This window comes from Nelumbo lutea, chromosome 4 (assembly GCF_056320005.1).
Source record: "Nelumbo lutea isolate HS-2025 chromosome 4, American lotus-T2T, whole genome shotgun sequence".
Taxonomy (NCBI): Eukaryota; Viridiplantae; Streptophyta; class Magnoliopsida; order Proteales; family Nelumbonaceae; genus Nelumbo; species Nelumbo lutea.
In genome coordinates, this window is record NC_142687.1 from 53,949,608 (window position 1) to 53,968,669 (window position 19,062).

The 19,062-nt window shown below is 41.0% G+C and overlaps 1 protein-coding gene across 6 annotated transcripts in view; it reads left to right on the forward strand.

Annotated features, from left to right (window-relative positions):
- Positions 1-1,083: 1,083 nt before the first annotated feature.
- AFH14 (Formin Homology 14) overlaps positions 1,084-19,062 on the forward strand; it is an 89,675-nt gene continuing 71,696 nt past the window's right edge. For all 6 annotated transcript variants that reach the window (XR_016113236.1, XR_016113237.1, XR_016113238.1 and 3 more), the window contains exons 1-6: positions 1,084-1,682; positions 1,895-2,124; positions 2,276-2,979; positions 3,046-3,267; positions 3,359-4,824; positions 5,982-6,108. Coding sequence is in view for 2 of the 6 variants with exons in the window: in XM_088986070.1 (XP_088842196.1) it covers positions 2,052-2,124; positions 2,276-2,979; positions 3,046-3,267; positions 3,359-4,824; positions 5,982-6,108 (2,592 nt within the window). In the remaining 4 variants the exon portion in view is untranslated. The remainder of the gene's footprint in view (positions 1,683-1,894; positions 2,125-2,275; positions 2,980-3,045; positions 3,268-3,358; positions 4,825-5,981; positions 6,109-19,062) is intronic.

The following is a 19,062-nucleotide window of genomic DNA, read 5'->3' on the forward strand; positions in this document are numbered from 1 at the left end:
GTGTTCGTGTTTCATCTTATTCACAAACACAACTAGCGGTTTTAGAAGGCGTTTTCATTTTATTGCCAGTTCTAGAATCACTAAATCATGGTTTTAGAAATAGCAAAACCCTCATTTTTTGAACACTATAAAAAGATGGATTTTTGAACACAACCACATGGTTCAAGAAGAAGGTTGACATAGCCAACTGATTATGTGTATTTCAAACCATATTCCTATATTATATATATTATGCTTATGAAAAAATATATAAGCATATATTGATTAACGTATTATATTAGATTTTTAATATACTATATATTATTATTTACATATGATAAATAAATAATTGTATGATCAAATTTGAATGGCATTAATTAATTGCTTCTATACACGTGACTTACACAAAAAAGAGTTGACAATGTATTAAGTAAAAAAAAAGCCCATGTTATTTAGAATAAACCATAACCCAATGTTTTTAAAATCGTCCCGTAATCAAAATCTCTTTAGCCATTGATTTTTGAGTCAATGGTTCGACTGTTCAGTTTAAAAAAAGTTAAAAGAATAATTAAAATAAAAATGGGCAAAATTGTTGTTCAGGTCAAATGAATTTACAATTGGACCACCTGGATCAATAGATCGCTAACCAAGTCAATGATTTTTGGTCAAGATATGGGTTAAGGGTGAAATAGAATTGTTGCTTAGATGGTTCCTAGGCCAAACCGTCTGACCATCTGGGTCAATAACGGTTCGAGAATCATGCCTCAATCATATATAGCAGAATTCCTTTGATGTTTCAAACCAATATTTTCTTTTCTAAAAAAAAAAGATGATATGATTATCACTTATCAAACACAAAAAAACCTTTGTTTTGAACGACGAAAGGAACACCCCATAACCTTTTGGGTTGAGTTGTTTTGGTAAAACTAATGGGCTAAACCGTCAAACATGATTACATGAATACCCCCAAACCAACCTGCTTTTTTATATTTTTATTTTTAACATTATATCGGGTCGGGTTCGGGATAAATTGGACCATCCTTTGAGGTGAAGGTGATAATTCTTAAAAAAATAAATAAATAAAACGGTTCGACCGGCCGGATCAACGACGGGACACAACAACAGTGTGAAACGGATAGGTTCCTAAGTCCCAATGCACGGCCGCAAGGGCTGTGAGGACGGTGTCTCTCGCAATGACAATTGGCTTTCAGGCTTTGGCATCACGAATACTTTGTTTGAACCTTTGCTTAAAGCATGCTTCCCCCCTTGGAGCGTGGTGATTTGAATTGAATATTCGTCCATTTAAAATAAATATCGATTATACCGATTTCTTCTCTCGATGAAGTGAAAGGAGCAAATTAGGTTATGTTATGATTCATTTAGAGTTCTGCAACAGCAACAACGAACAACCTCTCGAAGGAAGATTCAAGGAAAGCTGAAGTAATTTAATTCTGTTACTCGGCATTCTGCATTTGAAAACTAAACGACATCAGTGTGGGGTTGATTCGTTGCCATCACTGCCATCACTGCTGCCATTGCTATTTTCCACCATGGTTGATTCGTTAATTCCCTTAAACCACATTCCTCCCCCTGCCGGACGAAACAGGCCGCTATCTAAAGTTGCAAAGAGTGTGTGAGGTCACTTTGGAGCTGTTGCACTTTGGTTGGGCCCAGTAACTTCTGGAGATCGCAGGAGACACCAGGTGCTTCCCATTTTCATGTCGTTTCTTTACCCTAATTTTATTTGTTCGGTTCAATTATGTTTTCTTTAGTTGTTACTTGTTTTCCCCTTAAATTAAAGAGGATGCGCGGTGATGTTTGCTTCAAATATGTACTGGGCATTGCTAATGTTATTTCCGTTAAAGATTTATATACTTGTTCGTTTAATAATAACGATGTATTTCTACACACGCAGGTTTTTCGATGATTTAATGTGGTTGTCAGAATGGGATAGACAGGAATGAAAATTAGGTTCTTCAATTACTCTACGCCGTAGATTAAATGATTTGTATTGTGATATAGAGCCTCCTCGGGCTTTCATCATTTTCATTTGTCATTTTGTTGTCGAGATAATGTCTCTCTTTAGTCGATTCTTTTATAGAAGACCTCCTGATGGCTTGCTGGAATTTGTGGACAGAGTATATAGTAAGGAGCTCCATCCCTCCTTTTAAAGTATTATCTTCATTATTATATATTGCTTTTTATCTTAATATATGGAGCATAATATCTCAGGCATGATCAAGTTTAATGATGTTTCTTGCTCACTGGGTTTATGTCTGTTTGCGTGTACGTACAGTTTTTGATTCCTGCTTCTCAACAGAGGCTTTGCCGGATGGAATGTATCAAATTTACTTGCATGAAATTATAACTGAGCTACATGAAGTGTATGCAGAATCTTCATTTCTTGCTTTTAACTTCCGTGAAGGTGAGAAGAGAAGTCAGTTTGCAGAAATTCTGTGTGAGTATGATGTCACTGTCATGGATTATCCACGACAATATGAAGGTTGTCCTCTCCTTCCGTTGTCCTTGATACAGCATTTCTTACGTGTTTGTGAGAGTTGGCTATCTCTAGGGAATCATCAAAATATCATCCTGCTTCACTGTGAAAGAGGGGGTTGGCCACTCTTAGCTTTTCTCCTAGCTAGCTTTTTGATTTTCAGAAAATTCCACAGTGGTGAGCATAAGATTCTTGAAATTGTTCATCGGGAGGCTCCAAAAGGGCTATTACAGCTTTTATCACCTCTAAACCCATTCCCATCTCAGCTACGCTACCTCCATTATGTGGCGAGGAGAAACATTTCTCCAGAATGGCCACCAAGTGAGCGGGCTCTTTCTTTAGATTGTCTCATTCTTCGAGCAATTCCAAGTTTCGACTCCGAGAATGGATGCAGGCCAATTATCCGCATTTTTGGTCGAAATCTCCTCAGCAAGGATGGGCTTTCAACCCAAATGCTTTTCTCTATGTCCAAAAAAAATAAATCCCTCCGCCATTACCAACAGGTAGGCAATTTTTCATTTCATTTGAAATATAAGCTGGTGCTTGCATAAAATGGTCTCTTGTTGCAGGTGGACTGTGATGTAATTAAAATTGACATCCAATGTTTGGTTCAAGGAGATGTTGTTTTGGAGTGTCTTCACTTAGACTTGGATCCAGAAAGGGAAGTTATGATGTTCCGAATGATGTTCAATACTGCTTTTATCAGATCCAACATATTGATGCTGAATTGGGAGGACTTGGATATTCTTTGGGACTCCAAGGAGCGATACCCAAAAGGTTTTCAGGCTGAGGTGAATTCTTTGAAGTTTTGTTGGATTATTCAATATTAAAGTAGTTAAATTTTGCCTGCTAGCTGTTCTAATTTTAAGCTTGTAACTTTAGGTTCTCTTTGGTGAAATTGAGAGTATTTCTCCCCCTAGGGTTCCAACTGTCACTTTAAATGGTGAAGAGAAAGGTGGATTGCCCATTGAAGCGTTTTCTAGGGTTCAAGAACTTTTTAGTGATGTTGAATGGGTTGATAACAGTGATGATGCTGCTTTGTGGTTTCTGAAGCAAATTTCTTCAAATGCTTTGCAAGAGAAAATTGAAGAACTCCTCTTAAGTGATGGGAAGGTCTTGCCAAGAGTTAATAGTGGGGTCAGTTTTGAGACATCATCTACAGAATCTGAAGAAGAAAATGACTCATTGAAGAATGCCAACATGTTGGATTCTATGTATATTCCATTTGCAACAAGCGCTATAGAAGATAATCTTTTAGCTCAAGATATTGAATTAAAAGGTGCTATGCCCCTAGAAGATACTATTTCCCATGTTTCAGCTCCAATGTCTAAAAACGTTGGCGATGCATCATCACATCTTCCTTCAGATCAAAGTACAGAAACTCCATTGCTTCCTTTTCCTCCCCCTCCTCCACCACCACCGCCGCCACCACCTCTTGCCTTTTCAACTCCCAGTAAAGGAGTTCCACTGCCACCTCCTCCATTGCCACCACCTCCTTTTTTTTCAACATCAACCACATGCCCTCCACCACCACCACCACCACCACCACTTCCACCTCTACCTTCTCAAGTTGCTTCTGGTAGGGACCAACCACCACCACCACCGCCACCACCGCCACCACCCCCTCTTGTTATCTCTACTAGAAGCCCTCCTCCGCCACCTCCTCCTCTACCTCCGCCCATTACTTCTTCCAAAACCCCTTTACTACCTCCTTTGCCTAATTCCACTAGTTCTGCAGCTCCTCCACCTCCTCCTCCTCCACCGCCACCTATTCGTTCTAGAGGTCCACCACCACCACCACCACCACCACCATCTATTAATTCTAGAGGCCCACCACCACCACCACCACCACCTCCTCCTCCTGCTCCCTCTAGTTCTGGCAATGTTAGACAACCTCCGCCACCACCGCCACCACCACGTCTCTGCCCTTCATCAGGTAATGCCCCCCCACCTCCACCATTGCCTCCTAATGGTTCTATTCATGGGGCTCCCCCTCCTCCTCCCCCACCTCCTTCTGGCCCTTCTCGGCAAGGTCCAATTCCTCCACCACCACCACAAGCTCCAAAACCTCCTGGTGTTGTTCCTCCTCCACCACCAATTCATGGAAATCCCCCAGGTCCGCCACCACCACCTGGCACAAGGAGTTCTACTGCACCGCCCCCACCACCACCATCTATTGGAAGGGGGAGAACCTCATCAGGACAGGCTGCTTCCAATCAGGGTAGAGGTCGTGGTGGTGCTAGTGCGCCTAAGAAAGCTTCACTAAAGCCATTACATTGGGTGAAGGTGACTCGAGCAGTGCAAGGAAGTTTATGGGCTGATTCTCAGAGACAGGAAAACCAACCAAGGTATTTTCATAAAAAATCATTTACATCTGGAATGAGAAAAGTTTTCATTGAAACATGTTCATTATGAGAATATCTTAGGTTTGGGGCCCTATAACTTTCCAGGTGTCTAGTTGTAAAGGACAAGGACCAGACTATGAATAGCTGCAAATGCAAGACTTGGGGAAAAATTCAGCTTGAATTTGTTTTAATTTACATTGAGAGAAAAACAGTTGTACTGAACAATTAAAAAAAACTGGTTATACTAAGGATGGAGAGGGGGGATTTCTTGGTGCAGTTGTAAAGTCTTGGGCTGGTAAGTGTGAGAAGACGGGTTTCTGTCTAAGAGCAGCCACTTTGTGCAAGGAGTGCTGAAGGTTAGGTTTGTATCCAGTGCACCCTTCCCAAGAACTTGGAAGATGTTTGGGAACATTATTGGATAATGATCTTTGGCCCTATTAAAGTTGGAAAAAGCTTTGTAAATAATACAAATAAATAATGGTTAAGAGTTAAAAGGTCACCTGATAGTGGTGATTTTGGCATAGGCAATTCACATGGACATGGTCTTTATCCTTTGGAGATGGATAAGATAAGACCATCTGGTCCTAAACCTGCACATTCACACACTCCTATCTCTTTCACTTATATGGTTAATATGAATAGAAAGTTTTCTATTAAAGATTGGTGTTATTAACTTGGATACTTTCTTTGTATAGTTAATTCATCAGTTTATGATGAATTCCTATGAAAATAGAGAGATGTAAGAAGCATGTCTGCTTCTGATTCCATTCTAGATACTTCTTTTATATTGTCCCAGACCATTTTTTCTTGTCCAAATGGGTCATCAGATTCTATGGAATATGTTTTGATCAGATGGTTTTTTGACAGTGGTGTAACTTGGGTCTGGTTGGGTTAAACGTTTGTTAATTTTGAATGGGCCTTAGCTTGATGTAGTTGTAATTCTTCAACATGGGCAACTGGACTTAGGTGATGATGATACTGTGTGCAATGTGTAAGTACTTCATGTTTTTTTTTTTCTTCATCAGCTGTGCAAGTCATTCATGCTGTACAGTGGGAAGGCTCCATGTGTAAACAATGTTGCTTTTCCTAATGTTTGTTTATGCTCTGTATCTTCTCTCCTTTTGATATCTTTCAAATGACATTTTTCTGGTTTTTATCAGGGCTCCTGAAATCGATATTTCAGAGCTTGAAACCCTATTTTCAGCAGCTGTTGTTTCTGATGGGAGTGGAACAGGGGGTGGAGTTCGGCGTGGTTCCAACATTAACAAGCCAGAGAAAGTGCAATTGGTAACTGACTTGATTATTTTCTTTATTTCCAGTTTCTATGTAGCCTTACCTTTTTGTTTTAGTGAAATTCTCTTTTATGTTTACTACCAAAAAAAAAAAATACTATAATTGGTTTCTTGTAGTCATACTTCTTGGATATGTAACTTTGCCAGTGTGAGCTTGTCTTACACTGCTGGTTCCAAGCCCGGAGAAAGGAGGATTGCATGAGGTTGGCAGCTGGCACCAAAACTTTTGCCAAACTCTCATGATCATACTTCATGGATATGCAACTTATTATTTCGGTACTGAGAACTAGGTTTCTTACTACTACAAGAAAAATGGGCTTGTCTTACACTGCTGGTTCCAAGCCCAGAGAAAGGAGGATTGCATGAGGTTGGCATCTGGCACCAAAACTTTTGCCAAACTCTCATGATCATACTTCATGGATATGCAACTTATTATTTCGGTGCTGAGAACTAGGTTTCTTACTACTACAAGAAAAATGAACTTTTATCTATGTCAAAGGAAACTTTTATATGCATATAATACATCCAAGAAAATGAAATGAGAAAAAATAAAGAAAAGAAGGAAAAAAATGTTTCAAGACTGCCATTCTCTTCATTTTTGTAACTATATAATATCTCAATCAGAGAAAAGTCTCATTTTTGGTTTTCAATATCATGATATCATCCAAAGCAAGCAAAGATTGTAAACTAGTGTTAATTAAGGGCTAGTTTTCTCTTGTACTCTCTTTTCATCCAGAGTTCAGATTTTGCTACCATCAATACTTGTTGCTGCTTCACATTATATATCATCCAGAGTCCAGACCTTGATTGGTCTTGAAACCATCATAAATTGCTGATTCACATTAAGAATGTGGGTAGAGGCACCAATAGTTTGGCATTGCATCAAGTTGCTAACCTCCTCTATCTACTAGTAAACCGAGGAAGATAGAGGAGAGGGGGAAGGTGCGGGTGGATGTCAGGAAGGTGGGAAATATGGAGGAGAGAATGAATGTCCTAGACGTCAGTCTAGTGGGGAGGTTTGTGGGAAGGGAGATGGATGCCGAGAGAGTGGAAGCTTGGGCAATTTTGGAATGGGGTCCAGAGAGAATGATTGGTGTGAGAAATCTAGGAGGGAGTCTGAACCTCTTCATGTTCCACAATATGAAAGCAGCTGACTGGGTTCTGGAAGTTGAAAGGTCGAAGATTAGGGAGGTAGAGCTCTGTCTGGGGAGATGGTATCTGGCGTCAGGGGCAATTGGTTCTGGAAACACCAGAACTGCCTACTGGGTTGTGGTAGCTGGGATTCCCCTGCATGTGTGGTGCACACTGACGTTCAAAGAGATTGGAAAGAAGTGTGGAAGATTTCTCACTTAGGACCAGAAAAATTGAACTTGGGACAAAATGGACTTGGCGATGATCCTAGTGGAGGTGGAAGATGTATTTGGTATCCCAAATTTGATGTGGCTTGAGTTTGTTGGAGAACAATATCTGCTTAGGGTGATGGTGGAAGGTGAAGACAGGTCAGCTTTGCACTGTTGTTGGGATGATCCCATGGGCCAACTTGTTTACCCGTGTAACAATTTTGAGGTGGAGTGGGTCTAGAAGTTGCCAGCAGACAAGGGAGGGAGGAGATCAAACGTTGGCGAGGTTGAAAAGGAAGAAGTCCGATAGTCGCACTTGGGTGAAAAGGAGAATTCGAGGGAGGATGTAGGGGCAAATATGTCCAGAGAAAGACACATGGAACTGGCTTTTAAGCCAAGTGACTCTTTAAAGGAGGAAAGCATGGGGCCAGTCAAGAAGGGAGAGAAATCGACTATTGCAAGTGAAAAAAAAGGCTGAGGGAGAGGTCTGGGCTCTCTTAAATACCAGCTCAGGTTTAGGTGACACTACAAGATACCGAGAGCTTGGGTTGGGGGTTGTAAGGAGGGGTGAAAGTGGAAAGAAAATCTGGGAGAGGAAGGGTAGAGGGTCGAAGCAGGGAAACTAGGAAGCAAGAGTCAAAAGTCGACTAGGTCTGGGTAATCTCCAAGTTTTGAAGGGGAAAGAAGAATTTATACCATAGAGCAAGAGGAGGAAGATTTAGCCGAAGCAGCTAGAGGGAGGTTCTGGGTTCAACGTTGAGGAGAACAAAGGAAAACCCTTGAGGCAGTAGTATAGTCCGGGATTGCAGTAGGGTCTCTGTCCAGTTAGGTGAGGGTGAGCAGTGTAGAAGAGGGCGCTAGAGAGGAAGGGGCTGGTAAGTTGGTTAATTTCATTTTGAACCTGAACAATCGAGAAGAGAAAGAGATTGGCTGTTGGACTGTTGAGGAAGAGATACAGTGTGTTCCTGCCTCTCCTGAAGCTCTTCGGCTTCAGACAGAGGTGAAATTTGGGGGGGTGTGGTAGTGTAGAGACTGGAATAGGGGCCAAAAGAAAGCATAGAGAAGCATCAGAAGAAGAGGATAGAGCAGGTAAGGTCTATAGTAGGAAGAGAAGAAGCTCAACTCAAGGAGGGAAGGAGCGAGAGAAATGGGGAGGGGTGGTGGAGGAGGAAAAAAGGTCTGAGGGTAAGGAAGAATAGGGGGTTGAGAAGGACAAGGGAGGAAGGAGTTCATTGTTGCTGGGTGATAAAGGGAGTAGAAGAGGGCACTAGAGAGGAAGGGGCTGGTAAGTTGGTTAATTTCATTTTGAACCCGAACAATCGAGAAGAGGAAGAGATTGGCTGTTGGACTGTTGAGGAAGAGATACAGTGTGTTCCTGCCTCTCCTGAAGCTCTTCGGCTTCAGACAGAGGTGACATCGGGGGGGTATGGTAGTGTAGAGACTGGAATAGGGGCCAAAAGAAAGCATAGAGAAGCATCAGAAGAAGAGGATAGAGCAGGTAAGGTCTATAGTAGGAAGAGAAGAAGCTCAACTCAAGGAGGGAAGGAGCGAGAGAAAGGGGGAGGGGAGGTGGAGGAGGAAAAAAGGTCTGAGGGTAAGGAAGAATAGGGGGTTGAGAAGGACAAGGGAGGAAGGAGTTTGTTGTTGCTGGGTGATAAATGGAGTAACAGAAAGGTGAACATTAACAAACTTGTGGATAGGGAGGTGGAGGTGGGTAAAACCTTTGGCCTTTTTTTGGGGGGGAGGGGAAGGATTTGCGAATAAAGCCTTCGAGAATCTGGAGAGGACGAGAAGGGTGGAAAGGGAGAAGAAAATAGTGGTGGAAGGGGGCAAAGCATGGGATGAGGGAGAAATATAGGGAGAAGATTCTGAGGTAGAGTCCTGAAAAAAAGGAAAAAAAGAAAAAAAAAGAAAAAAGAAAGGAAATTAAGAAAGGAAGACTAGAAGGATGAAAATCCTCTCCTGGAACATTAGGGGTTTGAGGGAGGATAGGAGAAGGATGGTGGTGAGAGAGTTGATTAGAAGGCTTAAGCCAGATGTGGTCTGCCTTCAAGAAGCTAAACTGGAGGAGTTTAGGTTACAGGAGAAGTCTGAAATCTGGCGTTCAAGTGTTGGGGAATGGTCGGAATTGAATGCAGTAGGGCTTTCAGGGGGCTTGGTCATAATCTGGGACCCAAGTGTGTTCTTGAAGGTAGGGGAGAAGGTGGTGTAATTTTCGATGTCGGTCTGTCTCAGATTAGCACAGGGAGGTGAGTGGTGTTGGGGAGTCACTGATGTCTATGGCCCAAATGAGGAAGGTAGGAGGGAGGAGTTAGAGGAGATTAGACTTAGATGGCCTTTGTTGGAGATGGATCTAGAATTAATTTTTGATAGGATAATTGGTGTGGAGTGAGAAGGTTGTGTGAGGTTTGTCCCAAACTATACAGGCTGGTTGACCATGATGTTTCAATCAGTCATTGCTATGAGAAGAGGGGGGGACAAGGTAATTTGGTGCCCGGAGTTTAGGAGACCTCTATGGGGTAGGGAGGTGGAGGAATGTTAAAGCTTCTGGAAGTCTTGGAGGATTCAAAGGTTTCTAGTTTTTCAAGGGAAGAACTATGGTGGAAGGAGTGTAAGAATGGGAAGTTCATAGTAGTCATTCTATCTAGATCTGATTAAAAACTAGCTGGGGGAAGAGAGTTGTAAGGGTGTGTGGGGTAATCATGTTCCACCTAGGGAGAGCAGTTTCTGGTGTCCAGTCCAAGAGAAGTTTAAGATGAGATTGGCCTCTTGGAAGAAAAATTAGATTTCCTTGGAGGGTAGGATTACCCTGATTAGAGCTACCCTGTCTAACCTACCTACTTATTTTTTGTCAATCTTTAGGATTCCCTCTAGGGAAGCTAAGAGGCTAGAAAAGTTAACGAGGGACTTCCTTTGGGAACCAGGAGAAAGTAGGAAGGATCACCTGGTGAAGTGGGAGGTGGTATGTAGAAGTAAAGAAGAGGGAGGTCTAGGACTAGGGAACTTGTTGCAATAGAATACAGCTTTGTTGGGGAAATGACTATGGAGATGGCTATTAGAGAGAGAAAGGTTGTGGTATGAGGTGATAGGAAGTATTCATGGCCACTCAGAGAATGGGTGGGATGTTGGGGTTTCTCGGCAGGCAACTTTGGGAACACCTTGGAAGGCAATCCACAGTGTTCTCCCTCAACTCAACAGTTTTCTCAAGTATGATGTGTGGACCGGTAATTCGGTTCTATTTTGGGAAGATTTTGGGTTGAAGGGGCTCCTTTGAATGACCTATTTCCATCCTTATTCTCTGTCTCTCTATATAAGAAAGGGCCTATTTCTTCTTTTTGCTCCCCTTTGGAATCTCCTTTGACTCCAGTTTGGGACTTTGGGTTTTGAAGAGGTCTAAGGGATGAGGAAATTGTGAGTCTAACTGGCTTATTGAATTCTCTTGAAAAAGTTTGCTTGGATCCCATAGAACCAGATAAAAGGTTTGGACTCTTGTGCCCTCAGTAATTTTTCTTGTGCTTCTTTCTTCAAGGCCCTTTGGCATCCACTGTCTGCTCTTTCTTTCCCTTTTAAGGAGGTTTGGTGTAAGCCTGTTCCCCCTAAGGTCTTGGCTTTCTGTTGGGAAGCGTTTCATGGGAAAGTGAATACCTTGGATAATCTACAAAGGAGAAGGCCCTTTCTCTGCATCTCACCCAATTGGTGTACTCTTTGCAAATCCTTTGGTGAGGACTGCAACCATTTACTAATTTCCTATACTGTTACAGAAGATTTGTAGGATTGGCTCTTCTTGATTTTTGGATGCAGGTGGAATAGGCCAGCAGATGTAAGCAGGTTTTTTGACCCTTCTACCTTTGTTTGGTGCCATCGAAGAGGAAGAATAATGTGGAGGGTTGCAAGAGCAGCTTTGCTTTGAACAGTGTGGGAGGAAAGGAATGCCAGAATATTCCAAGAGAAGGTGCAAAGCCAACAAGATCTGAAGGAATGTATCCTATACAGGGCTATAGTGTGGCTAAAATCTCTGGATTTATTTCAGCAGTTCTCTTTTAATGACCTGTGGAGGCATAGGGCAGAAGTGGCAAGCAGTTCCTCTCTGAAGACAAAGATGCGCATGAGCTGGGTACCCCCACCTGAAGGTTTCATGAAGTTAAATTTTGATGGTAGTAGTCTGGGAAATCCAGGTCTTTCTGGGATGGGAGGGGTTATAAGGAATGTAAGTAGTTCTGTAACTTTTCTATTTTCAGGTCCTTTAGGTGAAGGGGACTCCACGAGGGCAGAATTATTAGCTGCACTACAAGGGTTACAGTTTGCCGTACAGCTAGGAGTGGAGCAGCTACTAATAGAATGTGATTCTCAGGTGGTTGTGGGGTGGCTACAAACCAGAAACTACAGTTTGGTGCTTCAAAAATGATATTAAAAAATTCAAATGCTTGACGAGGAATTTGGTTGTTACTTGTTAGAATACAATGGGTAGGGAGATCAGCCAATGCTATGGCTGATTGTTTAGCCAAGCAAGGGACAAATAGGGAACATCTTGTGGTAAAATAAAGAGGGAGAGAAGAAGAAATAAAGATGGAAAGAAGAAGAAATACTTCTGTATTGATAATGTGTTGATAAAACATGTTGAGCATACAACTTAAATAAGAAAAGATAGGAGAGACAAACTCCTAGAATCTCTTTCAATTAGGGATTGATTATATCTTTTCCTTAATCCCAGGATATGACTTTCCTAATTTTATTCAAATCTAATCTTTCCTAAATTTATTCAAATCTGTAATCAATCAAATCAAATCTGTAATCAATCAAATCAAATCTTTCTAAAATTGTAGCAAATCATATCTTTCTTAATTTGCCACAAATCATATCTTGCTGACACTCCCCCTCAAGTTGGTGCAAAGATATCTATCATGCCCAACTTGCTAACTTGAAGTTCAAATGGCTGTCTCAACAAGCCCTTAGTCAAAACATCTGCAACTTGCTGCGTGGTAGGTACAAACGGAGTGCAAATTATTCCTTCTTCAAGCTTCTCCTTTATAAAGTGTTTGTCAATCTCAACATGTTTAGTCCTGTCATGTAGAACTGGATTATGAGCAATGCTGATAGCTGCCTTGTTATCACAATACAGTTTCATAGGAAAACTCACTGGTCTCTTAAGATCTGCTAGCACCCTTTTTAGCCAAAGAACCTCACACACTCCTTGAGCCATTGATCTGAATTCAGCCTCAGCACTACTTCTAGCAACTACACTTTGCTTCTTGCTTCTCCAAGTAACTAAATTGCCCAAAAGAAACAGCATGGAGGACTGAAGGTCCCAATAAGGTATTAAGGTCGCATGAGGCCCATAGGCTAAGAAGAGATTGACAATTTTCGAAGGAGCCATGTCTTGAATGGGCTGGGGGTAAGGGTGTAATTGGAAAGAAAAACTTTAGAAATAGTCCGTTGAAGATTTCAAAAGGCAAGGGAGAGGATTTGAGAAAACAGGGTGAAGATTGGGTGTGGCGTGTGGGTGATAGCCAGGTTTGACTTTTGAGGGAGGCGAGAAGGTGGGGATTCAGCTAGGGAGAGGTATTGTTTCAGCAGAAGGCAAGTCAAAACATTGCAGAGAAGGAGTCCTACAAGGAAAGAAAAGGCCAAGGAAGGTAGTTGCTACTCAAGAGGATGGCACAACCACTGATAGGCAGAGTTTGGTGTGTCCACCATTGTCCGGCTCTTCTCCTCCAGCAGAGGGAGTACCAATGTTCTCACTTAAAGCACAATCAATGGATGAGGGCATAGAATCAGTGAATGATGAAGAAGATGTGGTGATTGCAAAGAGGCGTGATGATGAGCAACCTGAGAAAGAGGTAAGTGCTCCTAACACTCTTAGGTTCTCGGCCAAGGAGGTGGTGGAGGAGAGACATTCGGTGGAGCACCATAGGAACGAATCTAGAGAAGGGACTGTCAATAGGAAGAAGAAGGCCATGGAGGAAGTTGGAAGGGGAGACAAGAAGGTAATAGTGTTTAAGAGGAAAAGAAAATATGGGAGCCTTGATATGGGATCAAAAGGAGAGAAGGGAGGGGAGGATGTTAGGAAAGGATGCCTAGAGAAAAAGAGGGGGGAGAAAGAGGAAACAGTGAAGGGGAGAGAAGGGGCCTCAGAAGGGCTTTGCAAACGTGGTTTGGAGATTAATACACTAGTTGAGTGGTAACAGTGGACAAATCTTTGGGTTTGTTTTTGTAGGGAGGGGAAGACTTTGCAAGGAGGGCTTTCGAACAATTTGAGAAATCCAAGGAAGAGAAGAATAATAGAGAGGAAAGTCTAGTAAAGAACAGAGGCTGGGACGAAGGAAGAGAGGAGGAGGAATTGGGAAAGTATATGTAAGGAGGCAGAGCTCAATTGCATCAAGGGGTCAGGTAGGTTGTTAAGGATGAGGGTGGTTGAGTTGGAATGTTAGGGGGTTGGAGGGAGAAAAAAGAAGAATAGTGGTTAGGAAGAGAATCAGGTAAGAACCAGAGGCAGCTCTGTTTCAGGAACACTTTGGATTCCTTCAATATGAATCTGAAGTATGAGATTTGGGGGAGGGGCAGTGGGGATTGGTTGGAATTGGATTCTGAGGGTATTTTAGGGGAGTGGCCATATTTTGGGACTCAGAGGTAGGGGTCTACAGGAAGATAGGTGAAAGGCTGGCTGGTTTTCGGTTTCAGTGTGTTTGCAGGAAGTGAAAGGAGATTGGTGTTGGGGTTTTAACAAATGTCTGGAGTTGTATCCCCCTCGTTGTGTGCTGGTTTCTATGGAATGAGAAAAATAGGAGATAGCAAGAAGATAAGCCCAAGTTATCGGACTGCTGGTGGGTTAGTTGGACATCTTGATTCGGTTGGATTCTGATGATCCCTGATTTTGAACAAGATGAGCAGTTCAGATTTGGGGGAGAACTTTTGGAATGTTCCTGAAATTCTGAATTGTAACAGTGAGCAGTTTATAATTTTTGTCATTTGATGTTTTGTTTTGGTGAGGTGCCCTCTTGTCACCTCTTAATCTGTTACCTTTTTTCTTTATATATATATATATACACTAACAGAATCATTCAAGTATAACTAATTGTGGAATTGCCTGTCATATCTATTCTCATATGCTAGAGAATTCTTGATTTATGTGAAGCAAAGGTTAGAAAGTGAATGGTACATAGTATTTTTATTTTGGGAATCAACTTCGAGTGTTTCTTTTGGGATTTTTCTTGTAAAAGTTTCTTAAGCTTGAAATGTCTAAGTTTTGGGAGTAAGGTTAAGGTAACGATAACTATCCTTTGATGAAAAATGACAAGTCCCTCAAATGTAAATATGTACAATCATCATCATCATATGGGCTTGGCTACTACATGATCATGAGAGTTTGGCACTATTTTAGTGCTGGATGCCAACCTGATGCTCCTTTCCTCCTTTATCCAGGCTTAGGACTGGTGGTGTAGGACAAACGCACACCTTGTCTTGTAGAGTTGTACTCTATGCAGTGCTGGTAGTTTTCACTGAGGAATATGTTGATTCCAGTAATATTCTGTGTTAGTGCTCATGGAAATGGAAATATGTTGAAGTATTAGGAAACATACGGACATTTTAACTCATGCTCCCATGAAACACTGGATTTTAGGCTGTGTATGACTTTTTGATGGTTATGGTGAAGAAACTGAGGTGGTGTTTGATAAATCTCAAGTCTGATGTCTGAAAAGTTGGGTCTGAAATCTGAAAAGGAGTAGAAATGATTTTCTACTTTTTAGAGGTTCTGAGTTGGAGCGATTCTCCAACATCTGAAATTGTCGAACATCTGAAATTGTGAAGTTTACTATTTTACTCTTAGAAATAGACTGTTTGATAATATTATAAATAATAAAAAGAATATTAAATAAAAACAGTACTCTATTAATAAATAAATTTTATGATTATTTGAAATAAGTAATTATTTATTACTTAATTAATAATAAATATTTATTTATTTTTATTAACTAATAATAAACATTGTTGGAAATTTTTTTTCTTTCCCTGTTTTGCCACTAGTACCTATTTTTCTAGGTTTACTATTGTAGCTCGTATCTAAACTTGTGAGAAAGGTGTTTGGGAGTTCAACCGGTGTTGGGATATAGTGGTTTTGGTGAGAAAGGTGTTTTTGGAGGGATTGTGATAGATGGACTCACACAAAGATGTTCGTGTACCTACCTATGTCCTCCCGGGAAGTAATGACAATGCCAGAGGACAGATTACTATTGTAAAACTTGATGGAACAAATTTTCTTGAATGGTCTCAATCAACTAAGCTTACAATAGGTGGATGAGGTAAGCTTGGATTTATTACTGGTAAGGAAGCTAAGCCAAAGCTTGAAGATCCAAACTATTCCAAATGGGAGCAGGATAATTTGTTGGTTATGTCTTGGCTTTTATGCTCTATGCAGCCACACATTGCCTGCAACTATATGTTCCTTCTAATAGCTAAAGATATTTTGGACAGATTGACTGCAACTTGTTCTCAAGCTAAAAACATTGCTAGAATCTATCAATTGTGAAGAGAAGCATGTAATATGCGACAGGGGTAGAGCCGTGGGGATTCGCCCCGAATGGGGTAGCGATGGGGATGGGGAAAGCACTCCCCGCCTAGTGGGGACCCCGATCCCCGCCTCGTGGGATCCCCACTAATATATATGTATATATGTATGCATACGTTGTATATGTATATATGTACACATACATCTATATATTAATATTTTTAAAAATATGGTTGAATATGTTTGAATCTTTTCTAATAGAATTGTAAATTTTAATTATTTTATTTTTATTTTTTTAAATAAAATAAAAAACAAAAACAAAATGGTTAACATCATAAAAAACCACGAGGAATGGGGATCCTCGCGGGGATGGAGATCCTTGTGGGGATGGGGATGGGGATAAACTTGTCCCCGTTAGCGGGGTAGGGACGGGGATGAGGAGAGGCTCCTTGTCCTTGCCCCACCCCGTTGCCATTCCTAGATGGGGGGGGGGATCAGTGGCCATGTATTTCCCCTCCTTACAATCAATTTGGGAAGAAATTGATCATATAAAGGCTTTGGAATGGAAGGATCATGTTGATGTTGAACAGTATAGGAAGTACAATGAAAAAAACTGAGTTTTTTAATTTTCTTGTTGGGCTGAATGATGATTATGACTTCACCAGGCAACACATCCTATGTGTTGATATTTTGTCACTCTCCACAACATATTCTCTTGTGCAGAATGAAGAGAGTAGGAGGAATGCTATGATGCAAGTGTCTATAGGTGAGCACATTGCTCGTGTCCATAAAGACTAGGTAGAGTTTTGGTAAACTTGAAGAGGTATTTTGTGAATATTGTAAGAAGGTAAAGCACACCAAGGATAGATGTTGAAAACTAAATCCCCACTGAATCCTGAGAAGTTTAAAATTGGAAAGAAAGTAAATGCTCATGTTGCTACAACTAGTCATGATTCTCAGATTCACATGCCTGAGGGAAATCCTCCTGCTCCAACATCTACTCATGACACCTTTGATGTAATGGAAAAATTGAGAGGCATCTTACTCCATCTTGAAAAGAGCGTGTTGCCTACATCTATTGGTTCACATTCTTCTTCTAGTGCCTTTGCAAAATCAGGTACTGCACTTGCATGTCATGCCCCACCCTCTATCTCTTGGATAATTGACACAAGAGGTAGTGATCATATGACTGGTATACCTTCCTACTTTACCACTTATAGATTTTTTTTTAGGGAAATGTAAGATTACTATTGCCGATGGATCTCAGACTCCAACCTTGGGTGTGGGTGAAGTTAAACTTACCAATAACCTTTCTTTGAACTCTGTACTCCATGTTCCACAGTTGCATAGAAATCTCTTATTTGTTAGTTCTCTTACAAAGTTTCATAATTGCTTTGTAACCTTTCCATCTCATTGTGTCTTTTAGGACTTGAGTATGAGGAAGATGCTTGGCAATGGACATGAAGTTGATGGAGTTTATCTTCTTGCTTAGTCTCCAAAGTTAGGGTTGATGTGTCAGTCTGAGTCCTATCATGATGAGAAACTAAGTCAATTGAGATTGTGGCATCACCGTCTTGGTTATGTGTCTTTTGGTTCCTTGAAGTTTTTGTTTCCTAGTTTTTTTGAGTCCTTGTCTAGTTCTAGTCTACAGAGTGAAGTCTGTCAACTATCAAAGCAATGCAAAACCACATATTTTGCAAGTAACAAAAGAAGCAATGTTGCTTTTAACTTAATACATATTGATCTTTGGGGACCTTATTCTATTCCATTTATGGGTGGCTATAAATATTTCATTCTCTTTGTTGATGACTACTCGTGTTTTTTTTGTTGTATTTGATGAAGAGTTGAGATGAAGTTCCTTCGATTGTAAAAGGCTTCTTCAGTATGGTGGAGATATAATTTGAGAAGAAGATTAAGATTATTATATTTAACAATGCCAATGAGTATTTTGAGAAGCACTTACAAACATTTCTTGAAGAGAGGAGTGATTCACCAGAGTTTCTGCCCTCATACTCCCCAACAAAATGGGGTATCAGAGAGGAAAAACAAACATGTGATTAAAGTTGAAGAGGCTTGTTATTCCAGATGCATGTCCCAACTCGATTTTGGGGGGATGCTGCTCAAACAGTTATATATCTTATTAATAGACTTCCTGTTAGACAGTGTATGCCCTTAGCTCCAATCAGAATGATGTACATTATGACATTTATTGTAAATGAATAAAGTACATATTTGATTCATGTTATTGTGGTGTGTTTCTGTGTAATACCCTTAAGATGGACACATATGAGACTCGTGTTAGTTTAGAATGTTCACAGCCGTTGGATAAGTCTGGGGAGATTTATCCTGCCAAGGCTGACACTGATGTGCTGCCAAGTTGGTTGGGGTGGCTTGTCTCAGCCGCCAGGGTGAGACTTGGAGTACATGCAATGTAGGTTTACTTGAAATGAACCAGACCAGATTTCCAGTATTGCCCTGGACCTTGGAGATTGATAGGCAACTGGAAAGTTACACTTGATTCCTAGACTCGATTATGATGCTGCATTAGGTGTCGGATTGGGCTGTCTTTGATATGACAATCAGTGAGATCCTTATAGGGGGTCAAAACCTGGGTACGTTGGTGTAGAGAATAGTGATGTGGGCCTCACAGCGGTGGTCCCACTCTGTTCGTAGGGTAGAATGTAGCTAGTCACAACTGTGGTTATTTTTCTGTTCTGTTATTTCTAGTTTCAGTTTTATATTGTTTGTTATTTGTTAGCAGTTATGATGTAAACACCAAGGGCAGATATGTCCTTTCATGTAACTAGCATAACCTATATATATTAACTTAAAGTGGCGGCGGCAGAATAATTGACATTCTGTTCTCCTAAAATTCTGTGTTCTATTGCTCTTCCACCACTCTTTCCTCTACATCTTCTTCACATTCTCTTCTCATCGAACCTGAAATCTCTTAGTGATCAAGACTGAATAGCAGTCTTGACAACCTACATGGTATCAGAGCCAAGTTAGGGTTTTTCATGTGAGTCTAATACCAGCCGACCACATGAGAATCTCCTAGGGCTGAAAGCTGAAGAGGAGTTCCCAGGCTGATTCTTGGAGATCGCCA